General features: G+C 36.4%; 1 protein-coding gene across 8 annotated transcripts in view; it reads right to left on the bottom strand.

Annotated features, from left to right (window-relative positions):
• The window catches only part of AHCYL2 (adenosylhomocysteinase like 2), a 143,743-nt gene that overhangs the window by 13,812 nt on the left and 103,997 nt on the right, over window positions 1-25,934 (bottom strand). For 5 of the 8 annotated variants that reach the window (XM_031939037.1, XM_031939039.1, XM_012551028.3 and 2 more), the window contains exons 2-11: window positions 21,990-22,098; window positions 14,699-14,842; window positions 13,696-13,796; window positions 12,101-12,203; window positions 10,402-10,496; window positions 7,909-8,015; window positions 5,834-5,950; window positions 2,776-2,839; window positions 2,202-2,290; window positions 810-880 (exon numbers count right to left, since the gene is read on the bottom strand). In XM_031939037.1, coding sequence (XP_031794897.1) covers window positions 810-880; window positions 2,202-2,290; window positions 2,776-2,839; window positions 5,834-5,950; window positions 7,909-8,015; window positions 10,402-10,496; window positions 12,101-12,203; window positions 13,696-13,796; window positions 14,699-14,842; window positions 21,990-22,098 — 1,000 coding nt within the window. Of the gene's footprint in view, window positions 1-809; window positions 881-2,201; window positions 2,291-2,775; window positions 2,840-5,833; window positions 5,951-7,908; window positions 8,016-10,401; window positions 10,497-12,100; window positions 12,204-13,695; window positions 13,797-14,698; window positions 14,843-21,989; window positions 22,102-25,934 lie in introns of all 8 variants that reach the window. The other 3 variants (XM_031939036.1, XM_031939038.1, XM_031939040.1) reach the window with 1 other exon arrangement.

Raw genomic sequence — 25,934 nt, 5'->3', positions numbered from 1 at the left:
AAGATCTACTGAGTCATGCATGAAACTGTCAGTATTTTTATGTCATGTAGTTTTAATACAAGGAAGAAGTTACAGGGATTAAATCAAAGAAAATGAGGACTGCTCTTCTTTTGTCTTCCTTCCAAAACTTAAAATTCATTTTTTTTTTGGAGGGGTTTGGGAGCCAATTGGATTAGCTCCTTTCTCTCCCCACTATGAACAACTCTGCTTTGTTGGAAGGGTCATTGATGTGGAATTGGAAGGGACCTCAAAGGGTCTGTCTCTTGCTTTAAAGCTGGGGAACGTGAGATCCAGGGACATCCAATGCCTTGCCTTAAATTCATAGACGTTGTAAACTGTTGGGATTTGAACACAACTTTTCCTATTTTAGAGTAAGTGCTTTAATATACTGTTTGCCTCTATCACTGGAGCTAATTGAGAAAGAACTCTATGGCGATGTTGGAGATAAATGAAGTGGGGGTGCAAAACAAGGGGTGCAGGTTTAAATTCTGTATATACAAAAAGATCCTTCTCCTTTAATGGGGTTATCACTCAAAGAAATACTTTCATGAACTCTAAAAAAGCACCTGAATGTACTTCTCTTTCTGAGACTGTCTAAACTGAAGTACTATAGGGTCAGTTTTTACCAGAGCCACACCTTGGATTATACCCTCCAGGGAGGCTAGAAAATTAATAAGATACTGATTCTGGGAGACTCTTATCTTTGACATGTATTTTTTAGTTTGCCTAGAATATTTTTATTAAGTTTCACTGTTTTTGATTCCTGATATGCTACTTTACCTCATCCATTTCTGTTGTCACAATCCTACCTGTACAAGTGATGACAATGTCCACCTGCCGGATGACCTCATTCAGTTTCACAAGTCGAAATCCGTCCATGCTGTAGAGATAAAACCCAAACTTAATCCAAGGGGACAGGAATGGAAAGAGAAAAGAGTTGCACAGCAACTTAAAAATTAATGCCAAATCTCCCTACTTGGTCTTCTTGATATACTTGAATTATTCCTAATACTGAGAATAATATCTTCTCAGTATATATAGCATTTAAAAAAAAGGTCTCCAAATAGCCAGGAACCAAGAATCAGTTTCAAGAATTTCAAGAATTAGGGTGGTAGTCAGATACTGATCTTCATTGTATTTCAGTGTGCTGTGGTGCTATAATTCATGTTATAGTAATATAAATAGTAAATCCTGTCATATGGCTGAGCCTTGACTTATAGTAATCAAAATGGTTTACAGACTATTCATCTGCCCTAGATGCCTCCACTTAGATAAGAACACCGTAAAGACAAATTTTAAAGACTTTGAAACTCTGACCAATATAATGACCAACCACAATTTCAGAGGTTTCATGATAAAATATGCTACCTATACTTTGTTAAAGAGCTGATGGACTGAGTGCAGACTGAGGCTTTTTTTGCGGGGGTGGGGTGTGGGGGGATATAGACAATGCAAGAATTTGCTTTGCTTGATTACACACACATGTTTGTAGCATGGGTTGTTTTGTTTGTTTTTGTTTTTGTTTTGCCTCAATTGGAAAGAGGCTAAAAAGCTGGGAGGGAGAAAATGTAGATCTTTATAAAAATTAAATAAAATTATTTTAAAAACAAATATACATAGCAGGACAAGAAAGCAATTTGCTCAAAAAGCTAGGACTGAACATGAGAAGGAAAATGGCTTTTTATGTCCTAGGTCTGAGTAATCTCTTCTCTGTTCTATTTCTACAGGAATTCTAAATTTTAGCTTAGACTTTCAATGCTACAATCATCATATGGTTGAACAGATTAGCCTGGGAAATGCCACGTCATCTTTTTTTTTTTTTTTTTAAGCTTTCACTCTTAAATATAACCATTTATTTAGCAATAAGGGAAAAAGAAAAAATAACATTACAAAACTCATGAATTAAAACAAATGTAAAATAATAAATACAATTCATCCATAAATCTGGGCCACATTTTCATACCAATGAACTCATTTATGGTGGAAAGCAGGCACATTCTTGGAGAAACTTGGTGAAGAAGCAGCACGTGTCACCTTAAAGGTTGCTAGTTCTTGTCAGAAGCTGTCAGGGACTAAGAAACATGGCTACTAAAGAAAATTTCTTTCTTGATCCTAGTTAGATCAAAGCCATGTGACTTAAGGGGAAGGGAGAAAAGATGAGAGGTGTCAAGAAGAACATATAGCTCCTTCTCAATGCTTACCAGGCCTGCAGAGCACAGATGGGGTCAATCTCAGTCACATACACTATGGAACCCATGGCCTTCAGGGCGGCACAGCACCCCTTCCCCACCTACAGAGAAGTGAAAAGAAAATCACTCGCAGAGGTAATTTCTCAAAATCTTGGCAAGATGCTGGAAGCCCTCTACGACCACCCCTAGGAATGTCACTGAAAAGATCCATGCTTGGGGGAGGAAAAAGAAAACAAAGAAATGAATGCTGCTTCAGAAACACCTCTGCAGCCTCTTGCCTCACACATTCATATATACAAAAACACCCACACTCACGAACTGCATTCAAAACACAAGCTAAAAGAACATCACAAACAGTGGGACAAGAACAAGTCAGAAAATCAAGATGAGAGAAGATGGTAAATTGAAAAGAGGAAAAAATGACAAACTGTGTTCTAATTAAATGGGCCTTCAAAGTAACATTCCAGAGTTAAAGAATGGAGGAATTCTCTGACGCATATCTAGACCTTCCTTAATGTGTGCGATCAAGACAAGTGTTTAGATGAAAACATTTAAATCACCAGTTCTGTGAAAGACTAAACGTTACCTCTCCATAGCCACAGACTACCACTTGCTTCCCACCAAACATCATGTCTGTTGTCCTTTTAAGCCTGGGGAAGGGAAAAAAAAACCAATTAGGTATTAAAACAACTTGCTGCCTACCTTATTTGTCCCTTTATGCCAGACGGCATCATCTCAATTTGCACTGTAGTTCTTCTTTGTAAAATTCAGAAAGGAAATCAAGTTTTGAACACCTCCAGAAAAAAAATATTTAAAGTCTCAGAGAGAGGTGTCCCTTTAAAAATATATCTGAGGTTTCAAATGATGAAGAGGATTATATCAGAGGAAACCAGGGAAAACTTACATAAACTGATGCAGAGTGAAGTGAGTAGAACCAGGAGAATAATTTGTACAATTAATAACAATGTAAAGACAAACCACTTTGAGAGATTTGAGAACTCTGATCAATTCAATGATCAAATCCAATTTCAAAAGACTAATGATACCATACTCTATCTTCCTCCTGACAGAAAGGCAATGAATTCAGGGTATAAATAGAGACTTATTTTTTAAACATGGCCAATGTAGAAATTTGTTTTGCTTACCAATGCACATTTGACAGTGCTTTGTTTTTCTTGCTTTCTCAATGAGGGAAGGAAACAAATAAGCTTTTATATAGTACCTACTATGCTAAGCACTGTATGTACAAATAATCTCATTTGATAATGGGAAAGGGGAGAAGTCATGCCTTTATGCTACAGTATTCAACATAAATACCCTGTATATTGTGGACATTAATTAAGTGTACAGGATAAGAACTGGTATTCCTAATAAAGAGAAATTAGTTGGTCTGTGACAGTATTCATGTAAAAGAACATGGTGGTTCTTAGTATTAATCAGCAAACAAAATTTAAAAATCACACACTGATGAGCTTATTTCTCTGAGTCTTTTAAACTACAAGAAATGTCAAACCTTTCTCACTCAGATATTGGTGATCCCACTGCAGAACCCCCCAAAAGCACTAAAAGGTGAAATAGGAGAAATAATACCACTGGGATCTTGGGAGAGTGACTGGCACTCAGCTCCCAATAGACTTTGCTTGTTCAGTTCAGGCCTTGTGATCTTAAAGAGTTAATGTCTCAAGGTCAGAGGAAAAGGCAGCCAAGACTATGGTCAGGAAGAACTTCCCAGCTCACCTGCTGGGTGAGTGCTTCTTCCTGAACTTTTCCCTAGCTTAGCTTATCCTTGGGCCCTCTATAAGTACCCAATTCATGGTTTACTTTTTAACTGAAAAACCACTTCAGGCCTCTTTTCAGCTATGAAAATTAAATCCTCACACATACTCCCTAATGAAACTTAAATGTTCCAAAACCTCAGCTGTCACTGGGCACTGGCATCCTTTGACCATGTTAAAGGGGACCATTTCTGGAATACTTTGGATACAAAGTCAGTCACATAGGCTTCCTTTCATGGAGTCCACAGCCAATGTATAGCCCTAGGCCTTAAAGTTCTTTCTTCTCACTTGGGCTGTACCCTGGAGCACACAACTCCTTTGCCTTATCTTTTCATTATCTGTACGAATTTTCTTTAGAAAAACTTCCCTTTTTGGCAGCAAAATGTTCTCTACTAAGTGTGTGACAGGTAAATTTGTCTACTAACCATCTAAACTACAGCTATGACCATTGAGCAGTCTATAAGCCTTAACCTTGCGCTCTGCAATCTCTCAATTAATTTGATCAATACAAGCAAACAGAAAGTGATGACGACTACATAATAGCATTGGTATTCAATAATCACACTGCCAGAAACATTCTGAAGCAACATGTCACCCTTAAGCTCTATGTAACTAAATTTTCAGAACTCACTGCTGAGTCTGGAAGGTAAAGAAACCTTGGTAGATGCTTGCTTATTGGGTATGCAGTCCATTTGTCCATTCTTCCCTTTTCCACCACCTGTGTGACGTCCCAACACAGATATGTTGGAAACTATCTGGCAAAACAATTTTCTAAATCAAACACCACTAAGTAACAATTTAAAAGCTTCATAGAGGGCATTACTAAACTTCTTTGCTAAATTTAGGTGAGAGAGTCAGGAAGAAGGTGTAAGAAAAGAAGGAAAAAAGAAGTCATAACAGTATCTATACGAGTTCTTCTGGATGTTCAGCCTTTGTCATTCTAATACTTTATTTCCCCCAAATTTTATTCAATATGAAGAAATCTATAGTTTTAATTAGAGATGCTGACTATATCCATAACCAAAAAAGCTCTAAATTGAATTCTGTTGTTGACTCAACATCAGGGAGAGTACCATTTGATCTGTATATGTCCCCGTCACCTTTATCCCATGTAAATCAGGCAGGTTGCTCAAGCCAAAACAATTTCTCCAAAGCACAGCAGACACAATCTCAAGGGTCAGGTGAAAATATTCTAAAGATACTGCCCTCCCTTACTGATAAAGTATTAATACAACTATCTCTATGCAGACTGATAAAAATCTCAGAGCCAGGAAACATCCAGGACTACATGGTCTTTACAACATGGAAGTTGGACACATTCTCTCTCCTCTGCCAACTCAGGGAGACTTTGGCATATGGACATTGTTCTTGGCTAGTACTATTTCTCCCTCTTTAAAAAAGAGTTTGTAGGTGGCAATTTGATTTTTCTTTGATCCCAACATCTTGGCTGCTGCTGCTATAGATATAGCTAAGGCTAGAAAGTCATAATACTTTATAATTGCCACTGAAAATTACTATGCATCCAGTGAAAGTTGTCAGATAGCTACAGATAACTGTTATATGATCATTAAGAGCTAGAAGCACTTGCTATTACAGATTTCTAGCAAAAAGATTGCTTCCTCAGACTGGTTTCAGTCACTGACTTCACAGAAGATGGGAGCGCCAACCACTGAGCAATGAATGAACTATTCATTTTTCTAAATAACACATAACTTTTGTAATCACAAATCTTAGTTATTAAATGCTAGGCACAAAATACTTACAATCCCAGAGCCTAATCCGACCTTCACCCATAGCATTTGTCCAGAAAAAGAGCTCAGAGCCACTACTGGCCAACCGAAGCATTCCCTAGAGATGTTTGTGACATACCCATCAAGAATGGACTCCCGACAGCAGTAGAGATTGTCAAACTTCTGTTTGGTGACTGAATCATTGACATTCATGGCTGGCACACACAGCTTCCCAGCCTTGGATAACTGGTAGAGCCTGTGAGGGAGAGGGAGAGAGAAGAATGTGAGCTACTGAGACAAACACTGCATTGGGCTCAGTTCTGAGGGAGTCCCACTTTGGGCCTTTTTGCTGTATTTTATTGCTCTCTCCTTGCAATATTCCACACCACCACTCCTCATGGACAGGGAAGATGTCTTATTCATTTGTGTATGTGCCTCAAGTATCTGATACAGTTTTATAAAAAACATTTAATGAATGAGGAATTCATAACCAGAAGACCAAAGGGAACAAGAAACTTATTCAAGATAACAAAATGAATCAAAAAGAATAAAGATTTCCAATGCCAAAACAATATATCATCCCTAGGATCATACTGTCCTTTTTACTAGCATGGAGTGACTTTGACTTTTACAGGCTCTAAAAAGTGGGACTTTTTTGATAAGCTGTGGTACCATTTTAAAGTTATTGCTTTACAGCTTTTGTTTCAGAGTCTGCACTTTACAACTGAAATACAATGAGCAGAAGAGACCCCAATGTCACTCCAAGTGTTAGTGGTCTTTTGAGGAATAGCAAACAGGAGCTCTGACTCCTAACTTATTAAGGGGGGTTTTATTCTGGCCTCAAACCTTAGCAAGGCACCTACAGGCAAGTTACTTTACTTCTTGGAATATTATCTGTAAAATTGGGCCAATAATGGTTGCATTCCTCAAACTTCAGCACCAAATGACTGAAACACACTGTAATGGTATTTTCTAGAAATATAATACAAAGTCAACCAATAATTGTGAAAAGAAGCTCAAGGAAGAAAATGTTCTATCAAATGGGAACAGTGAGAATGGTTTTCTCTTTTTCTGATTTATATCATCAAATCTAAAAACAGGAGTCTGAATAGTCAGTCAGTCAGTGAGCATTTATTCAATGCTTACAGTGTGCCAGGCACAGTGCTAAGTAGTGAGGACAAAAAGAAAGGCAAAAACACAATCCCTGCCCTTAAGAAGACAATATGCAATATATAATTATACTATTAGATACAAGAAGCTTAAATAGAAAATTATCTCAGAAGGAAGAGTATAAAATAGGGAAACGGCCTGGAAATGGCTCTTGCAACAGGTAGGGTTTGAGCAGTCTTGAAGGAAATCAGGAAAGTGGATAGTGGGATGTGAGGAGGAACAGCATTCCAGGTTTCAGGAACAGTTAGTGAAAAGGTATTGGATTCAAGAGAAAATGATGTGTGTAAGGATCAGCTAAAAGGTCAAAAGCCTGATTACAATGTATAAGGAAAGAAGCAAGAGGCCATGTTGGAAAGGCTTCTGATGCAGAAGAGAGCACTTTTCATTTGATCTTGATGGTCATGAGGAACCACTACTGGCATTTGCTGAGTAAAGGGTGACATGGTTAGACCTGCACTTTATAAAAACCATTTTGGCGGACTTGAGGAGATAAGGATCTGTACCTGGGGCATGACTATATAAGCAGAGAGAAGGTAGGTATAGTAAGATCTGACAATCCATATGGATACAAGGGGGGAGAGTGCAAGTGAGGACTTGAGGATGACACAGCTTGCAACCTGGGTAACTGGGAGATAACAGTGCTCTTAACAATAATAGGAAATTAGGAAGAGAGGACCAGTTTAGAGGGAAAGATTAGCTTGACCAATGTGGTTCTAAGGGTAAAATAAAAATAAAAACTTATTACAATCAAATTATGCTACAATTTCCAGCATGGGAAGGAGAGCTTATATTTATGTCATTATGACTTACAAAGTACTTTCTTCAAAATAATCTTGTAAGGTAAGTACTCTTATTTTTTCAATGAGGAAACTAGCTTACTGAAATTCACAAATTTGCCTGAAGTTACAAACACATATGAGAGATCTAGGACTTGAACTACGGTATTCTAACCTACAATATTCTTTCCATTATAGTACACTATGTTGGTTAAAAAAATGATGAATCTAGGCTAGATAAAGCAAATGTTTCCATGATGCTTCTTACCTGTGAACTCCTGTAACACTCTCTTCTACTATACCCTTGATTTTCTTAAACATGTTGGGATACTTCTTATAAATCCAATGGGTTAGGTCTCCTCCATCATCCAGGATCTGCAAAAATAATAACTGTAATAATAACTGTAATACTTTAATATAATTATTGAATAGTATTTCAATTTGCTGATAAGCTTATAGTTACACTTGCTCCTCTGGGTCTCATTCTAGAACCTGATTTATTTACTAATTGACTTTTCAATTCTTCAGGTTTATTACAAAAATCATCCTAAATATGTGTAATCAATAGTTTGCAGTCAATGCTAAAAATTTGCAAAAAAAAAATCTCTAATGAGTACACTAGAATGAATTTATAAATGGTATAATGGGTTAGAGTTATATTTCTCACAACAAAATGACCTTCCCATATGGCATTCTCTATACATCAAGACCAAGTCAAAAGTCCAAATAATAAATTTCTTGCACTCAAAAAGGTTAGGTCAAAATGACTAATTAGGAGTTGACATGCAAGATACGTCAGGATCTACAATGAAAGCACTTAGCTGAATTTAAAAAGTTTATATCATTTGGGCATTAGAAGAAGTGAGCAATGTGATTGTATCAATGTCAGTGATAATTGAAAGTATATAGAGAATACAAGAATAAATATTCTGAATTTCTGAAAAAAAGATAGGCTAGTTGAGTTTGATTTCAATTTCTGAGAAAACTGTAAAATTTATTGCTAAAAAGATGGTTGGTGAACATAAGAATAGGTAAAATGAGGCAAATATTAATTCTTTTTTTTCCTGACAAACTTAACATGCCAATAGATGAGGGGAATTATATAGATGTAGTTTAATTAATTTTTTTTAAATGTTAAAGTTTTGTTATTCTGTATTTGACAAAACACTAACAAAACTTTCCTATTACTGTTGAGAATAGTGAAACAAATGGAAACACTGGATTACAGATTCCTACCTTTTCCCTCCAATTTTCATATTTCCTTGGGTTCACAGAAGGTAGCTGCCTTCCTTAATCATTAATGAATATAACCAATGAGAACTGAATATATTATTTTGGTTATAAAAATATTTGTAATCACTCTTTAGAAATCTCCAGAATGGTAGAAACCAAAACAACAACAACAACAACACTGGACCTTGATAGAGCTCAAAGCATCAGATGTAAGACCACACTTTCTTGGAGCTTTCCCTGACATTATCTTATTTTTTTTCAATTAACCACAGGAATTTTATATAGTTAAAAAACATTCTGGTATAAACTTGTGCTTCCCCTTGATTGGTGGTTAGAATTATGGCTTTTTTCCTCTGGAAAAATCCCTTTACTTTTATTTTTCACATTCTTTCCCACCACTGCTAACTTCCCTATTAGTATATGGTCAGTTAAAATGGGAATAATAATAATAGCACCTACCTCCCAGAGCTGTTGTGGGGATCAAATGAGATAATATTTCTAAAATGGTGCTGTGTAAATTCTTATCTGCCCTTCCCTTTTGGTTGCAAACAATGATTAGGTTCAGAAATTTAGGGGTTTCTGAGTTAATTCATTAATCTTTCCTCTCAGTGGTATGCAGGAGTGCTGTAAAAAATAACCAATGACTGTCTTTATACACCTTTGTCTCTCTTAGTCAGCATCCAAATGTGCCATTCATCTCTAAGTCTTTAATTTTCTTTAGGCAGAACAGTCAGGTTACTTTTATAGTGGTGGTGGTGGTGAATGTTGAAGAGTGAAAAGAAAATATCTTGAATGTTTTACACAGAAGTTTCTCTAGGACCTATAGAGGGAGGGCTTATAATGATCAGGTCTTTTGGGGAAGCTGTTTCACTATCCACTTTTGTAATATGGAATGTCGGAAATTTGGGAAGACTTTTAATGCCATTGATTAATATAAATACCCTCAAACAAATAATCAATTTCTCTTGTCATCTTTTATTTGAAAAATCCTTTCATCAATATTAATCAAGGCACTTGAGGTTTTTGTAAAACTCTACATTAGAAGAATCCAACTATAGAATATTCCCTAAAATTCCTGGAAAAAATTCAGGTAAACTGTCACTGACAATAATAGTAATGATAGTTAATGCTGAAATAGTGCTTACTATGTACCAGACACTGTGCTATGCACTTTCCAATTTCCTTCTCTTGTGATTCTCTCAATAAGCCTAGGAGACTGGTGCTAATAAGATCCATTTTACAGAAGCAGAAACTGAGGCAAATAGAGATTAAGTAACTTAGCCCAGGGTTACACAACTGGATTTGGACTCCAGATCCAGCTCTCCATTTATAATACCACCTAATTGTCCCCCAGCTTTTCTAAAAAACTCTTAAGAAAAGGAAACCACAAACGACTAGCCTATCTGAAAGAACCCAGGCCTTCCTTGCAGAGGCTTGGCGCTGTGTCTGGTTCCTGCCTAAGGCCATGCTTTGAGCCCCACACAGCTGCTGGTCAGCCCACCCCTGCCGATCCTGGGATCTGACCCACCATGTTGGGCTGCCACCCCTCTACATTCACACAGCGGTCAATGCACCACCAGAAGTCATCTTCTGATTCTCCTTTCCACGCAAAGACAGGGAATCCTGTGGGGAAAGGACAAAGAGATACCACTGAAGGCTTGGGAGGAACCTAAAGTAGAGGCAGAAGGTCCTAATAGCCCTGGCCACCCCCTGCCCACAGATGGAGCCCCTGGTCCTAGTCTTTACTCTCTGGCCACTTCTTTCAGTTCTGCTCGGTGACTTCCTGTCTCTCGAGGTACTTTCTGCTTTCATATGCCTAGAGAGCAAGGGAATCCAAAAGCATAGAGCCAGGTTTTCCTCTAATGCTAAATGGTGCAGCAAAGAAACAAATCAGCAGCAAGTCCCTCCTCCTCCCTCCACGCTGTACTGACCCCACAAACATGCCTGGGGTTCCCTTTCCCTTTGTCCAGACTGTTCCCCATCCACCTCTATACTTAAACATTCATCCTCCAGTGAAGGCCCAGCTCAAGGGGTCACCCATAATTCCTTCCCAATCACATAGCTACAAGCACTAACTTCTCTGGACTTCATTGGTAACTTAATTATACTTTTTGTTAAAGGATATTTACCACACATCACAACATTTATCATATTAGTTATTTGGATATTAAATTATCTCACACACTAGACTGTAAATTATTTAAATGTAGGTATTTTCATCTAATTCAATTTTACACAATCAACAGAGTCCTTATCTGGTGTTGTGAATACAGTTGGGCTATACTAACACAAGAGAACTTTAAACTAGAAGAGACTTTACAGATAATAAAGTCAAACCCCTCATTTTATAGAGGAAGAGGCCAAGGTCTAGAGCACTGATCTGGCAAGCAGGCCAGATGAGCAGAAAGCTGGGATCAGAATGATGCCCCAATTCCCAAATTCAGGACTCTTTGCACTCTGCCAAAAGCCTCTAAGTGATAGAAGGAATAAAGTACTACAGTTATTAGTGAGGGCAAAAGAAAGGGTCAGGTTTTGGAAGAGTTTCCAAAGTTCACTTCTATCATGCTCCCAGGCACTAAAACCCCAGGGTATCAGCAATTGAGGGCAAAGGTCAGAAATAAATCTAAGAGCCTAGATTTACTTCATTTTCCTAGTCTTCCAGGGGCAGAGATCAAAAAAAAAAGTTATGATCAAATATTCATTTTCCAGGTTGATCTCTTAATTGGTGAGGCAGAAATACTGACTTTTAAATGAGGGTAAATTATTTATAGGAAAATAGGAATGTACTATTTTGGTGGTTGACTTTCCAGTCTACCTCTCTTTCTGAGGAAGGAATCCATAATATTTTCCTTTAAAGAGAAAACATATATTTAAAGACAAAATCATAAATGTCCAAATAATAACATGTCAAAATATCTGATTCAATATTACAGTAACTAATAATATAGCATAAACCAATCTTCAATAACGGTTACACATTAGATGACTGTATAGTAACATATCAACTTCATTATAAATGATAGGAGAGAAGCAAAAACAGAAGATTAGGGGAAAAAAATCCATATCTGGTACTCATGCCACCTGGAGAAAAGAATCCTATAGCTAGTAAGGTTCTGGCAGACTCGCATTAAGCACTTATATTAAACAGATAGATAATCATTATCTCCCTCAGCCTCTTCTCCCAGGTCCCACTTTGTATAAAGCACAGTGAACAGGCATTTTCCTACCACTTTCTGCAAGGGCAGCAGCCACTTCATTGAGGGTAGAGTAGATGTTGCAGGCAGCCCATCGACACTGAGCCCCTAAAGCACTCAATGTCTCCATGAGTACCTACATTAAGAGGACAAAGAAATAGAGGGTCATTGAGGATGGCTCCAAAAGCAAACAGCCAAGGAGAGAGGTTGCTAGCATTGACTTGTTTACCAGAAATAAAAGTGTTCATTATAAAGCATTCTAAATTCCTCCACTGGCTCTTGTTGCTAGAAGACCCTCAGCTTTCTGTGTGAGAGTATGAGATATATCCACAAAAGCAGTATGAACCAATTTGGAAAAATTAATAGAATTACAATTTATCTGAATGGCTATAATCAAGAGGTATCAAGAATGAGGGCTTAAAGTGAGAGAGAAAGGAGAAGAAACCAGGAAGGAGAGAGAGACTTTTTTTTATCCCCACATAGTTCGGGGAATGCTAGATACAGTCCCTGGAATTCTACCCAAATTCATTTGTTAGTATTTTCATAAAGATTGTTACTACTGGGCTTCTATCCCAAAGAGATCTTAAAGAAGGGAATGTATGTGCAAAAATGTTTGTGGCAGCCCTTGTTATAGTGGCTAGAAACTGGAAATTGAAGGGATGCCGTTCATTTGGTCAATGTGAATAAATTGTGGCATATGAATGTTATGGAATATTATTATTCCACAAGAAATGATCAGCAGGATGAATACAGAGAGGCTTGGAGAGACTTACATGAACTGATGCTAAGTGAAATGAGCAGAACCAGGAGATCATTATACGCTTCAACAACAATACTACATGATGATCAATTCTGATGGAAGTGGCTCTCTTCAACAATGAAAGGATACAAATCAGTTCTAATTGATCAGTAATGAACAGAACCAGCTACACCGGAGAGAAAGAACGCTGGAAAATGAGTATGGACCACAACATAGCATTTCCATTCTTTCTGTTATTGTCAGCTTGCATTTTTGTTTTTTCTTCTCAGGTTATTTTTACCTTCTTTCTAAATCCGATCTTTCTTGTACAACAAGGTAACTGTATAAATATGTATACATATATTGTATTTAACATATACTTTAACACATTTAACATGTATGGGACTACCTGCCATCTAGGGGACGGGGTGAAGGGAAGGAGGGGAAAAGTTGAAACAAGTTTTTGCAAGGGTCAATGTTGAAAAATTACCCATGCATATGTTTTGTATATAAAAAGCTATAATAATAATAAAAAAAAGAAAACTATGCATATATTTTGAAAATTAAAAGCTAAAAAGAAATTTAAAATATTTTCATAACTGTATTCCAATGTAACTGGTTTCCTTTTTAATCTTAAGTATTTTATTTTATATATTTAAATACATTATTCTGAGAAAGCCATTTTTCAGGCTTCCACAGACTTCATTAGACTACCAAAAGGGTCCTGACATGAGAAAGATTAAGAAAACTTTGTCTAGACAACATTTTGGTGATATTGAAAATGTATGGAGATATATAGCTCCACAGATGACCTTATTCTCCTAACCCTAAGATTCCATTCCATCCTTCAACAGATCACCTCCTATTTATGAAAGGAAAAAAGACTCACCGCGGTCTGAGCAGTGATGTGAGTGCAGCCCACAATCTTGGCTCCAGCCAAAGGTTTTTCTCCCTGAGCTCTCTTCCTCAAAGCCATCAATGCTGGCATCTCTGGAAGGGATCAAGACATACCACAATAAGAGAGTAAGGCTTTTGAAAGGAAGAAGAAAAAAATATATAAAAACTTGAGCCTTTGGTAAGATTTAATTAATCAACAAACATTTATGAAGCATTATGTCCCAGATGTGGTGTTCAGCAGTGTGTGACTAAAAAACAGTGAGACAGTCCTGATAAGAAGCTTACCTCTTCTTAAGTGGATATGACATGTTCATAGATAAACAAATTAAGATAAATACTAAGTGGTTTTGGAGGAAGGAGAATGAGCAAAGTCTTTTTGAAAGAAATGATTCGAGCTGAGCCTTAAATGGAGCTAACAGTTTCCAAGAGACAGAAATGAGAAAAAAGGACATTCCAGGCATGAGGGAGAGCACCTGAAAAGACACAGAGGCCTCAAAGAGAAATGTCCTGAGCAGCAAACTTGTGCACAAAGCTCAGGAGGGCAGGTAATACAATAATCAGTCTGAAAGGAGAGGCTGGAACAATACTGGGAAGAGCTTTTAATGTTAGAACTGAGCTTGTAATAAATCCTGGAAACAATAAGGAACCACTGAAGTTTCTTGAGAAGGGGAATGACAAGCGTCAAGTATTATTTAACTGGGGGTCCCTCAGATGAGGAGCTTACAAATATTCCAGAGTCCTAATTCCTTCCAGTTTTCCCCTCCTTTCTTCCTGGGGGTAGGAGGAGTGGGAGTGGAGTAGGAACAGAAATTCCTCTGAGTACAAATGTTCACCTTCTTCCAGAAGCACTCTCTGAACACAGATCTCTTTCACTACTAGTATTAAGTTTCATTCTGACCTCTACTAGTTCTCTTAAGACATAACTGAGGTAATAGTTTGGATGAAGGTCAAAGGTAGACGAGGCATTGAGTTTAGAAAGCGTTTGCCTTCTTTACCTTGCTCTGCTATCTCAATCTCTCGTCGGCCAAACTCTGCCTGTTTGATGTTCTTGACACAGAAGTCACTGCTACCCTTGGAGTTCTTCTGCTGTTTGTCCCGTGGGGAAGTTTCATCATCAGAGCTATCTGTGTATGAAGCCGCTGGAGAAAGAGAATAAGAAAACTTCAGGAAAAAATTCTTTCCCTCTTAGATAGACCTCAAAGCATCTGTGTGGGGCAGTATCGACCACAAAAACAATCAGAGACTCTCAGAGTAAGGAAAAAAAAAAAAAAAAAAAGCAAAAAAAGGAGTTTATTATGATTTCTGGAGAAAGGGCATCTCCCATTTGACAAAAAGGAATGCTAAGTAAAAACTGCAAAAAGGTAGATATGAAATAGCCAGAAGGCCCCCACCACCTAGTCTGAACTTTTCTCCCATAGTTTGGGGGAAATCTGGGCTAACATCCTAATCAGAAATCTATCCCAGAAATAAAAGAACAAATTGCCTTAAATACTAATAAGACAGGGTGGGAAATAGGGGAGGAGGAACACCAGCAACTGGTTTTTTAGTTATAGTTCTACTTATTGTAGTCTCAAGTTACAATTAAGTAAGGTTTAAGGCTGTATTTCCATGAGCGTCTTATTCAGTTTATCCCATATACATAGCATCAGCTGGCACGAATTAGTATATCAATGATTCCCAACCAGATTGTGATCATCCAGCTTCCTGGTCACTTAGACATTTATCAGATACATAAAGGGGAAAACCAGAGCAGTCTTAATCACTCACCTTAGAAGGGCTATCATCTACCTCCCCCAGAAGGAGGCAGCTAAGAGAGAAGTTCAGAGAGCTAGAAAGGCAATTCTTTATGGCAACACTGCCCAAATGGTTGTCAACCAGAAAGACAGATAGATGCATTATGCCATTGGTTCTGAAGGGAAAGTGGCTCTTATTCAAGGAACTATTATGAATATTAATATCACTATTAATACAATATTAATATTATAATAATATTAATACTATTCAAAAGCATTATCACAACCAACAACACCTGGTATCTAGAATGGGTCACATTTCCTACTACTTAGCAAATCTGATTGCAAAGCAAAGTTCAATCCCACATAACCTGGAAAAGAAATGATTCCTGGATAAAACATTCAGTGTCATGCAAAAAGGGTTCAGGTGGCACCAATCTCCTATACTAAATATAATTAGGTATTCAGCATCATTCAACTTAGCAAGATTCACATGCTTGTTGACAGGCACCAACAGTGAAAGATTCCAGGTACTGACCTCGGTTTAGGGTGGATAAAGATACTCTAGATTTATTCACTGAGATAGATTTCTTCTCTTTGGATCTGACAACCAAGCATATAGTAACAGAGTGTATTAGAGTAATAATACAATAATAGAATAATAGTGAGGGAAGGAATAGAGAGGATTAAGTCTGGAAACTCTTTCCACCAATTCAGAGCACCAACTCTGATGAGAGTTTAATAAAGTGGCCAGGAACCATTTATAAGTGAAATGACTTGCCCAGGGGAGGAGGGGGGAGGACTTGAACCCAAGTCTTCTTGATTAAGTCTGTCCCCTCCCCTCTTTTTTGTAGTAATAGATGCTGGAAGGAAAAGAAAGATAAAAATCTCTTAGGAACTTTATTACTGACTAAGCAGCTACCATTTTTACTCTCTCCAGTGGTTCCCTAGTTCTCTTAAGGGTCTCTGTTCTTGCTAATGATGTGTTCCTTGTTCAATGCCTATCTCTCTGGATATAGCTTCTTCCTAACCAGGCCTCAGTGTCTATGCGGCCCCATTTGTCTTCCAAAGAATTATGTAGCAGGATGTGTGGGAAGGGAAAGCTGTAAAAGCTGGGGATTGTTTAGGACTATGGGGCTCTAATCCGATTATATCCAGAGTATTAAGGCAATGTTGGAATTTCTGTTCAGAGGATTCATCTCCAGTTGGGCTAAAGAAGGCATGTCTGACCCTGCCCAACTGAATCAAGTAAAGGCAGTCCAAAAGATCTGGGCAACAGGGGGCCAAGCAGCCTTTCCAGAGCTGGAATGCTGCCCTAGAACAAAGTCCCAACACAAGGCAATGAGAATGATCCCGGACACCAAGGGTGGTGAGAGGATTAGCAAGTCCCAAAGGAAACTTTTCTTCTTGAAAGGAGCTAATCTGGACAAAAAGTTGAAAACCCTCCCCCTCCTTTCACTTTTCTTGAGTGAGTGAGAGCTCAAAGTACCTTTGGCAAAAGAATTTAGCAAGAACTGCTTGAGGGCAGTCATCTGTCTTGCAGATCAAAGCTCACCTGGAGGAGATGGCTAATAGCCTTTCCTTCCCAGAAACCCAGAACCAGAAGCACAAGATAGCACTCTCCAATGCAATCAGCATTCTGGACTCACAAATCACTTCTTAGGGTTACCCCTTTAGAACTGGGAAGTACCTTCAAGTATCTCACTCTTTCTTTCTTTCCTCTTTTTTTTTTTTTTTTTTTTTATTAAAACAATTAAGCAAACTGAGAATCAAAAACATTATGTGACAGAGTCACTACCACACATTTAAATATCAGAGGTCAAAATTGAACCAAGTCTTCCTCATTACAAATTTGGAATTCTCAGTCTTATAATACAAATTCTTACTCATTTCTTGCTCAAGATATTGTTCAATACTATATAAAACCTGAAGTCCTTAACAATTAAAAGATTCTAGAAGAGAGGCTCTTAGTTTTGTGTCACAGATACCTTTGGCAGTCTGCTGAACCCTAAGGACCCCTTCCTGAGAATAATGTTTTTTAAAACATAAAATGAAATACATAGGGATAATAAGAGAATCCAATTATATTGAAATGCAATCATCAATTTTACTTTTAAGTTCAGTTGAAGAACCTCTTAGAGGCATCATGGTATAGTGGAAAGAATACTGGATGTCAGAAGACATGGATTCTAGTAATGTCAACATCATTAATTAGCTATGTGACTCTGGCTAAGACTTTTAAGTTATTTAGATTTAAGTGAATTTATCTGTAAAATGAAGGATTTGAATAAGATGATCTCTAAGGTCCTGTTGAGCTCTAAGGTTCCATAAAGTCTTATGGAATAAAAAAGGAACTGGATATCTGTTATGCTAACCAACAGCTTGTTCCTTCTAGTTTTTTTTTGCTTGACTTCTACCTCTAGTTAGCCTCAGAAATAGTAAAACTTTGGAACTTTAATAAGGCCTAGAAAGTAACATGACCCAGGGCTACCCACCCTTGCAGCCTAATAAAGTGTGTGTGGAGGATCTTTCTTTTATGGCAGCAGTTCTATTTCTAGAGCCTTACAAAAGAGGCTGGAGAATAGACCATTCAGGATGTCTCTTTTATAGAAGGAACTTAGTATGAGTTGGGGTTTTTAGAAGTGTTTTTAACTGCTAGTATACTGTGGAGGCAATTAACATATTTTAAAAAATGAAATAAGCAACAGGTAAGAGGGACAATGACCTAAATCAATACGTGGATCTAAAGTTTTGATCAAGATTGGTCCCTGATTGGTAAAGTGACCTATCCTCAGGCTACCTCTAAAATGACTAAAACAGTTCCTTCCTATCTCTTTCCACCAACAAAAAGTCAAGCAAATGACCAAAAAAAAAAAAAAAAAAAAAAAAAAAAAAAAGGTCCATTTTAAATAATGAACAATATTACCAGGAGCCACATCCTTATTTGACAACTGTCTTATTTCTTGTTTGACAAAGCAAACATGAGGGATACTGATCTGTTTCTATTTTAGAATGGACTTCTAAGTTGGCAGGCTGATACTTGTACTTTTCTGGCTATGGCCTGATCAGGCAGCTGCTCCTTCTCAGCCCATGACCTAGACTTATATCCATGAATGAACTATAGATACCTGTAATGCAACTAGGAGAAACAGAATAGTTTTTTAATTAAAAATTCTAGGAGATTCAATCCTATTGAATTATAGAATTCTGTGAGTCACAGAATTCTTGAGTCTTCTCTTACTTTACAAAAAGAGTTAAAAATGACCTGTGTGCTAGGTAACAGTATGAGAATTTATTGAATGATTTTAATTCTTTAGGAAAAATGTGAAAAGTACTCAATACTGAATTTATTCATCAGGCTCTTCTTGGGATTTTGTAACAGCTAGTCAGGAACTAAAGGGCACAGTTCTCCTACATCCTCTCTGTTATTAACTGTGGCAATTAATTAACCCATTGTAAAGGCTTTATTCAAAATATATCAACAAGAATGATCAGACTTTTAAATGTCTGTTCTCTTTCAAATTCAACAGTTGTTTTTTGGTGAGGTTTTTTTTTTTTTGGTTTGGGGAAAAGCATTCAAAATACAAAATGCTTTCAAAAACCTATTCAACTACTTGAAATGATTATAGTGTCATCTGGCAATGACAAAGAATGTAGTTCAGAACTACAGGCCTTGTCTTGGAAGGGACTGTGACTACAGTTTAAGCACGTGTCCTTCCTGCAAGAGGTATCCTAACACAAAGATTTTTTTTCTTTTTTTCATATGTGTGGTTATTTTTATGCCTTTTTTCTGGATGATTCATAGATAGAGAAACTGTTTCAAAGTACTTTCATATATACAATATGTAAAAGCTAGGAATACTTCCACATAAATGTGAGGATAAAGCAGCAAGCCAATTCAATTTGGCTTTTCAGCAGAAATATTCTCCCTCACCATTCACTTCCCATTACTTCATTTTATTTCCCAGTGTCTTTATGATAGAAAATTAGCTCTACAAAAGATGAGAAATCACACAAAACATTAAATATAGAGAAAAGATTAGCACTCATATCTCCAGAGTTCCTTCCTTTCACTATTTTTTTCTGACCAAGGTTTGTCTGAACGATCTGGATAAAAGATTGGGGGGAAAAAAAAGACGACCTGGAGATGTTAACTGACTAGTAGCTCAAATGATCTAACAGTGTCATTCAGATGTTCAAGATGCAAATACAATCTTAGTCTGTATTACTAGTCCTCAGAACAAGGGAGAGAGCAGTACCAACGTACTCTACATTGGCCAGAATCAAAGTAGTAATATTCAATTTTGGGACCAATCTTTCAAGAGAAATGTTAACAAAGGTGTGATAGTCTCATGAAGCAGCAAGGTTTCCAGTAAGGAAGAGTTCAACAGAAGGATGCTGTAAGATGGGCCTTTTATATTAGATAAGAGATCCTTTCTAACTCAAGACACTCTGATTTTGTGTTCCTAAACAGAACATGCTTAACAAGAATAACTGTTTGTTCAGCCTATCCAAGAGATTTCTATTTATGTATGGACACCAATTCAAATTCACCAATGGAACTTCATAAGCAACTATGAGTTCATCGTGGTATCAAGACACTCTGTTAAGATACTAGAGGAAAGGCGATTTTTCCTCCCTGAACATTAGGAAAACAGGAGAGAATATTCTTCTATAAAAGCATACTCTAAATTTGGTACAAACTTTCATCAAAACTAGAATTTACATTTAAATGTTAAACACATGTATTTTCATTATTTTTTTGTCTCTAGTGTTAAATTATTCACTTATGAATTTCCTTCTTACATTTATCTATTCTTGTTGTTTTAGCAGAAAAATTTAGCTACAATGTTTGGGATTCTTCAGATAAAATTCATGGGAGTTATGTCATGTGCCCTATTGTTCACAGCTTCAAGGACTAGACAAAGCTATGAAGGGGAAAGTTTAAAGAACACAACTTAATCAGCTTAAAAAGTACAGCCAAAGAATTAAGTTTCAGCTCTACATAACAACCAAAAAACCCCCAAAAACAACCCCCCCCAAAAAAACACCCAACTCCAATCCAAAACTCCCCTTTTTTCTTCTAGTTGAGTGGAGACCAAAAAGTAAAATTATTAGCTAAAGCTGAGATTTTTAATAAAATTATGAAGTTATTATAAAAAGGTGATTATAAAGAAGTCAATACAAAATTAAACAACATAAGACTTGCTATGATAGGCTAGACTACAATTCATCCACTGGAGTACTGTCAGTGCCAACAAATGACAAAGTTGCTTTTTATGATGTCAGCCTCAAAAAGTTAAAGAGTACACACCTCCAAAATGTTGCCAGTTTCCTTAGATAATTATTTAACCCTTCTTAAATCTGCTTATATTTCAGCTTACATGACCTCTTAAAGTATCAAGTACTATCAAGTTTATTCACTGTAATATAAAGCAGAATGTTTAAAAAATTATTTTTTCTCTCAAGGCTTAGACCATATTGTTTCCCTTTTAATTCTAAAATTCCAGGATTTGAATAAATATGCTTATTTTATCAATTTCTTTCTTAATTCCATAAATTTGGATCATCTTCTTGATCACCATTTTCTTTCTGGACTGAAGAATTCTCTAAAAAACATTCTGCCTATATAAAAAGTCTTTTCATTCCTTTTATCATTTCAATATCCCTTCTCTAAATCTTCTTCAGTTGTTAATGTTTTTACTAAACTGCAGACAAGAGCTATACTGGGATATACTTGTATATCCAGATATGATAAAAATTACTAGTAGAATATCCTAAATGATATGGTTAAGATAATTTTTTTTGTTATATTTATTATACTAAGTGAATCAAAGAACAAATATTTGAATACCTTTTAGTGGAAGACAATAACTTGCATTTTTTTTAGCCTTTTTAAGACAATTTAGTCTTTTTTTCTTTTTTAAAATCCATTTAGGAACACCTAATCAATGTTTTCCAAAAAAGATTTACAGGGATTAATAGTTTTTGTTCAGATATCCAAGGCTCATCAAACTCATACACCTGAGTTAGTGTCAATGCAAAGCAGAGAAGGACATTATAGCAAGGGAATAAAACAGTCCAGGAGAGAGGGCATTGGAGACAAAAATCTTACAAAACTTGTTTGAGCTAGCTAGAATGTCTTCATTGCTTCTTGGGGCAAAGCAAGTTTCCCTGAATGTTTGCAAGTACCCAGGACTTTGCTCTCATTTATGCACAAATAAAAATGAGAATGAGAGCATTCTAAGGATGAAAAAATTCAATTCTTAAAATGTACAGTTTTGTTAAGGGTATTATGCCTTTCTGAGTAGGTCCAAAAATTATCTTTCTTTTACAAATCTGTCCTGATTCTGTATGACAAAAATGATTTTATGAATTAGAAAGAAGCAAAAAAAAAAAAATCTCTACAAAGCCCCAAAGTTAAAGCCAATAATACCACCTGAAATGTTGGTTTGAATTTCTAAGAAGAAATGGAGGTTACTCTCTCAATGAGGAGCTTACAGGTCCTTGCAGGTTGGAATAAAAATAATCTGAGCATTTTTATATCACCCACCTGAACTGTAGCTATCAGTAGATGACTGAGAGATAGACCGGGACAGAGAGCGGCGTCCAATCTTGGTGGGACGTTTGTTGAATTCTTGCTTTTGGTCAGCAAATTGGATCTGCTGAGAGAAAAAAACAGTCCCAGTTACATCCACCAAAAGATATGTCATGTAAGAAAGACCAGAAGCCAATCATAGCAACCCCCAACCTTACATGAAAGACTCTCTTCTTTCAGGTAAAGATGATTTGGATATTCCACCTAAACTTTGAAATGTTAAGACTCTTTGGTGAGGCTAGAGGACAGGTCTCTTATCATAAAATAATGTTTCTATAAAAATCTAGAATGTCTTCATTGTAAAATCTAAAGTCAACATCATATATATTGACCATAACCCTCCAAAACCAAATAAAAATTTAATTAAAAGAAATGCTTGAAGAATGTTATTCTAATTAAGTTATTGCTCAGAAAACACTTTCTATATTAATTTTTAAACTTTCTAAAAAATTTTAATTCACTTTCCTGCCTTAGTAAGAAGTAATTTAGTTTTTAATTATTCAGAGTCTTGTAAGACTTCAAGGCCATAATTCTGAATATTGTGATATACCATACTTTATATAGGACTGTACGTACACACTACCTATACGCTTTAGAAGTAGCTTTTTTGGAAATCTTTGGCATCTTTTACTTCTTACAAAAGATGAACAAGTACAGGATCCATTAATCAGGAATGTACTGTATAAAGAACACCTAGTCCTTTTTGGCTTAAGAATTCATCTTTTTCTGAATGAAATTATTAATAAATTAGAGGAACATAGGATAGTTTACCTCTCAGACCTGTGGAAGGGGAAGGTCTTTATGACCAAAGCAGAACTAGAGATCATTACTGATCACAAAATAGAAAATTTCGATTATACCAAACTGAAAAGTTTTTGTACAAACAAAACTAATGCAGACAAGATTAGAAGGGAAGCAATAAACTGGGAAAATATTTTTACAGTCAAAGGTTCTGATAAAGGCCTCATTTCCAAAATATATAGAGAATTAACTCTAATTTATAAAAAATCAAGCCATTCTCCAATTGAAAAATGGTCAAAGGATATGAACAGACAATTCTCAGATGAAGAAATTGAAACTATTTCTAGTCATATGAAAAGATGCTCCAAGTCATTATTAATCAGAGAAATGCAAATTAAGACAACTCTAAGATACCACTACACACCTGTCAGATTGGCTAAGATGACAGGAAAAAATAATGATGATTGTTGGAGGGGATGCGGGAAAACTGGGACATAGATGCATTGTTGGTGGAGTTGTGAACGAATCCAACCATTTTGGAGAGTAGTTTGGAACTATGCTCAAAAAGTTATCAAACTGTGCATACCCTTTGATCCAGCAGTGTTACTACTGGGATTATATCCCAAAGAGATTATAAAGAAGGGAAAGGGACCTGTATGTGCACGAATGTTTGTGGCAGCCCTTTTTGTAGTGGCTAGAAACTGGAAACTGAATGGATGTCCATCAGTTGGAGAATGGCTGAATAAATTGTGGTATATGAAAATTATGGAATATTACTGTTCTGTAAGAAATGACCAACAGGATGATTTCAGAAAGGCCTGGAGAGACTTACACGAACTGATGCTGAGTGAAATGAGCAGGACCAGGAGATCATTATATACTTCAACAACAATACTAGATGATGACCAGTTCTGATGGATCAGGCCATCCTCAGCAACGAGATCAACCAAATCATTTCTAATGGAGCAGTAATGAACTGAACTAGCTATACCCAGAAAAAGAACTCTGGGAGATGACTAAAAACCATTACATTGAATTCCCAATCCCTATATTTATGCACACCTGCATTTTTGATTTCCTTCACAAGCTAATTGTACAATAATTCAGAGTCTGATTCTTTTTGTACAGCAAAATAATGTTTTGGTCATGTATACTTATTATGTATCTAAGTTATATTTTAATATATTTAACATCTACTGGTCATCCTGCCATTTAGGGGAGGGGGTGGGGGGGGGTAAGAGGTGAAAAATTGGAACAAGAGGTTTGGCAATTGTTAATGCTGTAAAGTTACCCATGTATATATCCTGTAAATAAAAGGCTATTAAATTAAAAAAAAAAAAAAAAAAGAATTCATCTTTTTCTTCTCCTCAGGCCGAGTTCTTTCACAGTTGCTTAGAGATTCCACTGTTACCCTTCTGATATAGTTGTAGGGGCTCTCTAGACATTGGAGTGTAGAAAATGACTCAATATCAAGATTACAACCATTTGAATTAATCTAGTATTTTCATTTAAAGAAACTTGATATTTTCATGTCACCATATTATTCTTTTCAACATCTCCCCAAAGTGTTAATGAGGGTAAGGGGGAAGAAAGATACTGAAATTTTAATTATGTACATGAAAAGACTGGGTAGGCATGGTGGTTTAGCAGTTTGCCCAATAATGTAAAGTTAGTGATCTATAAAGTCAGAAGTTACTTTTTAAAAATTTATTTTGGTGTTCTCCCTCCCCACTTGTCCTTCACATTTCCTTGTTCTAGTGTAATGGCATCAAACTCAAATAAATATGGAGGCACTAATCCATACATAAGGATCTTTGAGAGAGATATATTGCTTTAGTTTTAAAATGTGATATTTATCTGTGTTTTCTTGCATTTTTATGTATTTTGTTAAATTATTTCTCAATGACTTTTTCAATCTGGTTGGGGGAGGAAGAGCTCAGCCAGGTACTTGATCTCCCTGCTTCAGAATTTGAGGGACACATAATTAAAGCATCATGGTTTAGTGGATACATAGATTCAGAGTCCTGAAGAACTATGTTCAAGTCATTTAACCTCTTAGTACTTCAAAAAACTTTATGTTTTAAGTTGTGGAGGTGATCCTTTCACTGGTAGAGGGAGATTTCTCTCTGGGAGTTCTTTATACCAATGAAATTACAAGTGCCATCCCCAAAAAAGTGCAAAATTAATCCACAAATGCAACGAACATTTGTTTCAAAGAGAGTGATGTGAGCCTAGGCTATTATTTCTTTGTTGTCCTTGCTTTAGTAAATTTTATACAAATTACAAGAATGGTAAGCCAAACCTAAAGATAAGAGGGGCAAAAACATGAGTGGAATACCAGCCAAACATAGGTGATGCGCTGGATATAAAAGAATTCCAAACTTTACAAACTCTCTTTATGAACAAAGTCACATATGATTTCTAGACCCCCCAAGATACAGAAAAGGCAGCAAATCATCTCTCGATCAATACAATTCCACATTAAACAACTAACTAGAATGTTTCCTTTCCTTTTTTTTTTTTTTTTTTTAAAGAAGCAATAGATATTGCTTAATTAGATATTTAGTCTGTCCCATAATCTGGAGTAGCTAATTCATCCTAGAATTTGTAGCACTCTCTCTAATCTATATACTTAAATTATATCAGTAACACTGCACTGTTTAGAAACTTAACTACCACTTTCTTAAACTAGTTTTTATGGGTTATAGTCTCTTCTTGTATAAACCCTCTCCATTTGTAATATTTCCCCACTTGTAAAAACAAGTCCCAAGTTTAGATACATCTTTAAAAACCCTTATGAATGGAAAGGCAAGAAAGGAAAGGGGGTTTATAATTTTGTTTACTGGTTAGCAAACTGATTCTATTTGAGACCATAGAATCATGGAAACAGATTGATGATGCAAAACTGAAGTCATGTAGAAATTAGTTACTGTTCTCTAAGGTCATTTTCCACCTCCAGGAATATAAAGCTGATACATATTTAACTCAAATGCCTACTTTTTGATACAGCAATCCATTCCCCACCCTTCTATGATGCACTGATGATCTCCATCATCCCTAGCTCCTAAAGTTCCCTACCTTTTTAGGATTAATGTTAAATTCAAGGATATATAAAATAAAAAACTGTTCACTCCATCTCCTTTATCTCCACAGAGAATC

This window comes from Sarcophilus harrisii, chromosome 5, assembly GCF_902635505.1.
Source record: "Sarcophilus harrisii chromosome 5, mSarHar1.11, whole genome shotgun sequence".
Lineage (NCBI taxonomy): Eukaryota > Metazoa > Chordata > Mammalia > Dasyuromorphia > Dasyuridae > Sarcophilus > Sarcophilus harrisii.
The sequence above is the reverse complement of the archived record's forward strand: the minus strand, read 5'-3'. Positions and strand labels throughout refer to the sequence as shown.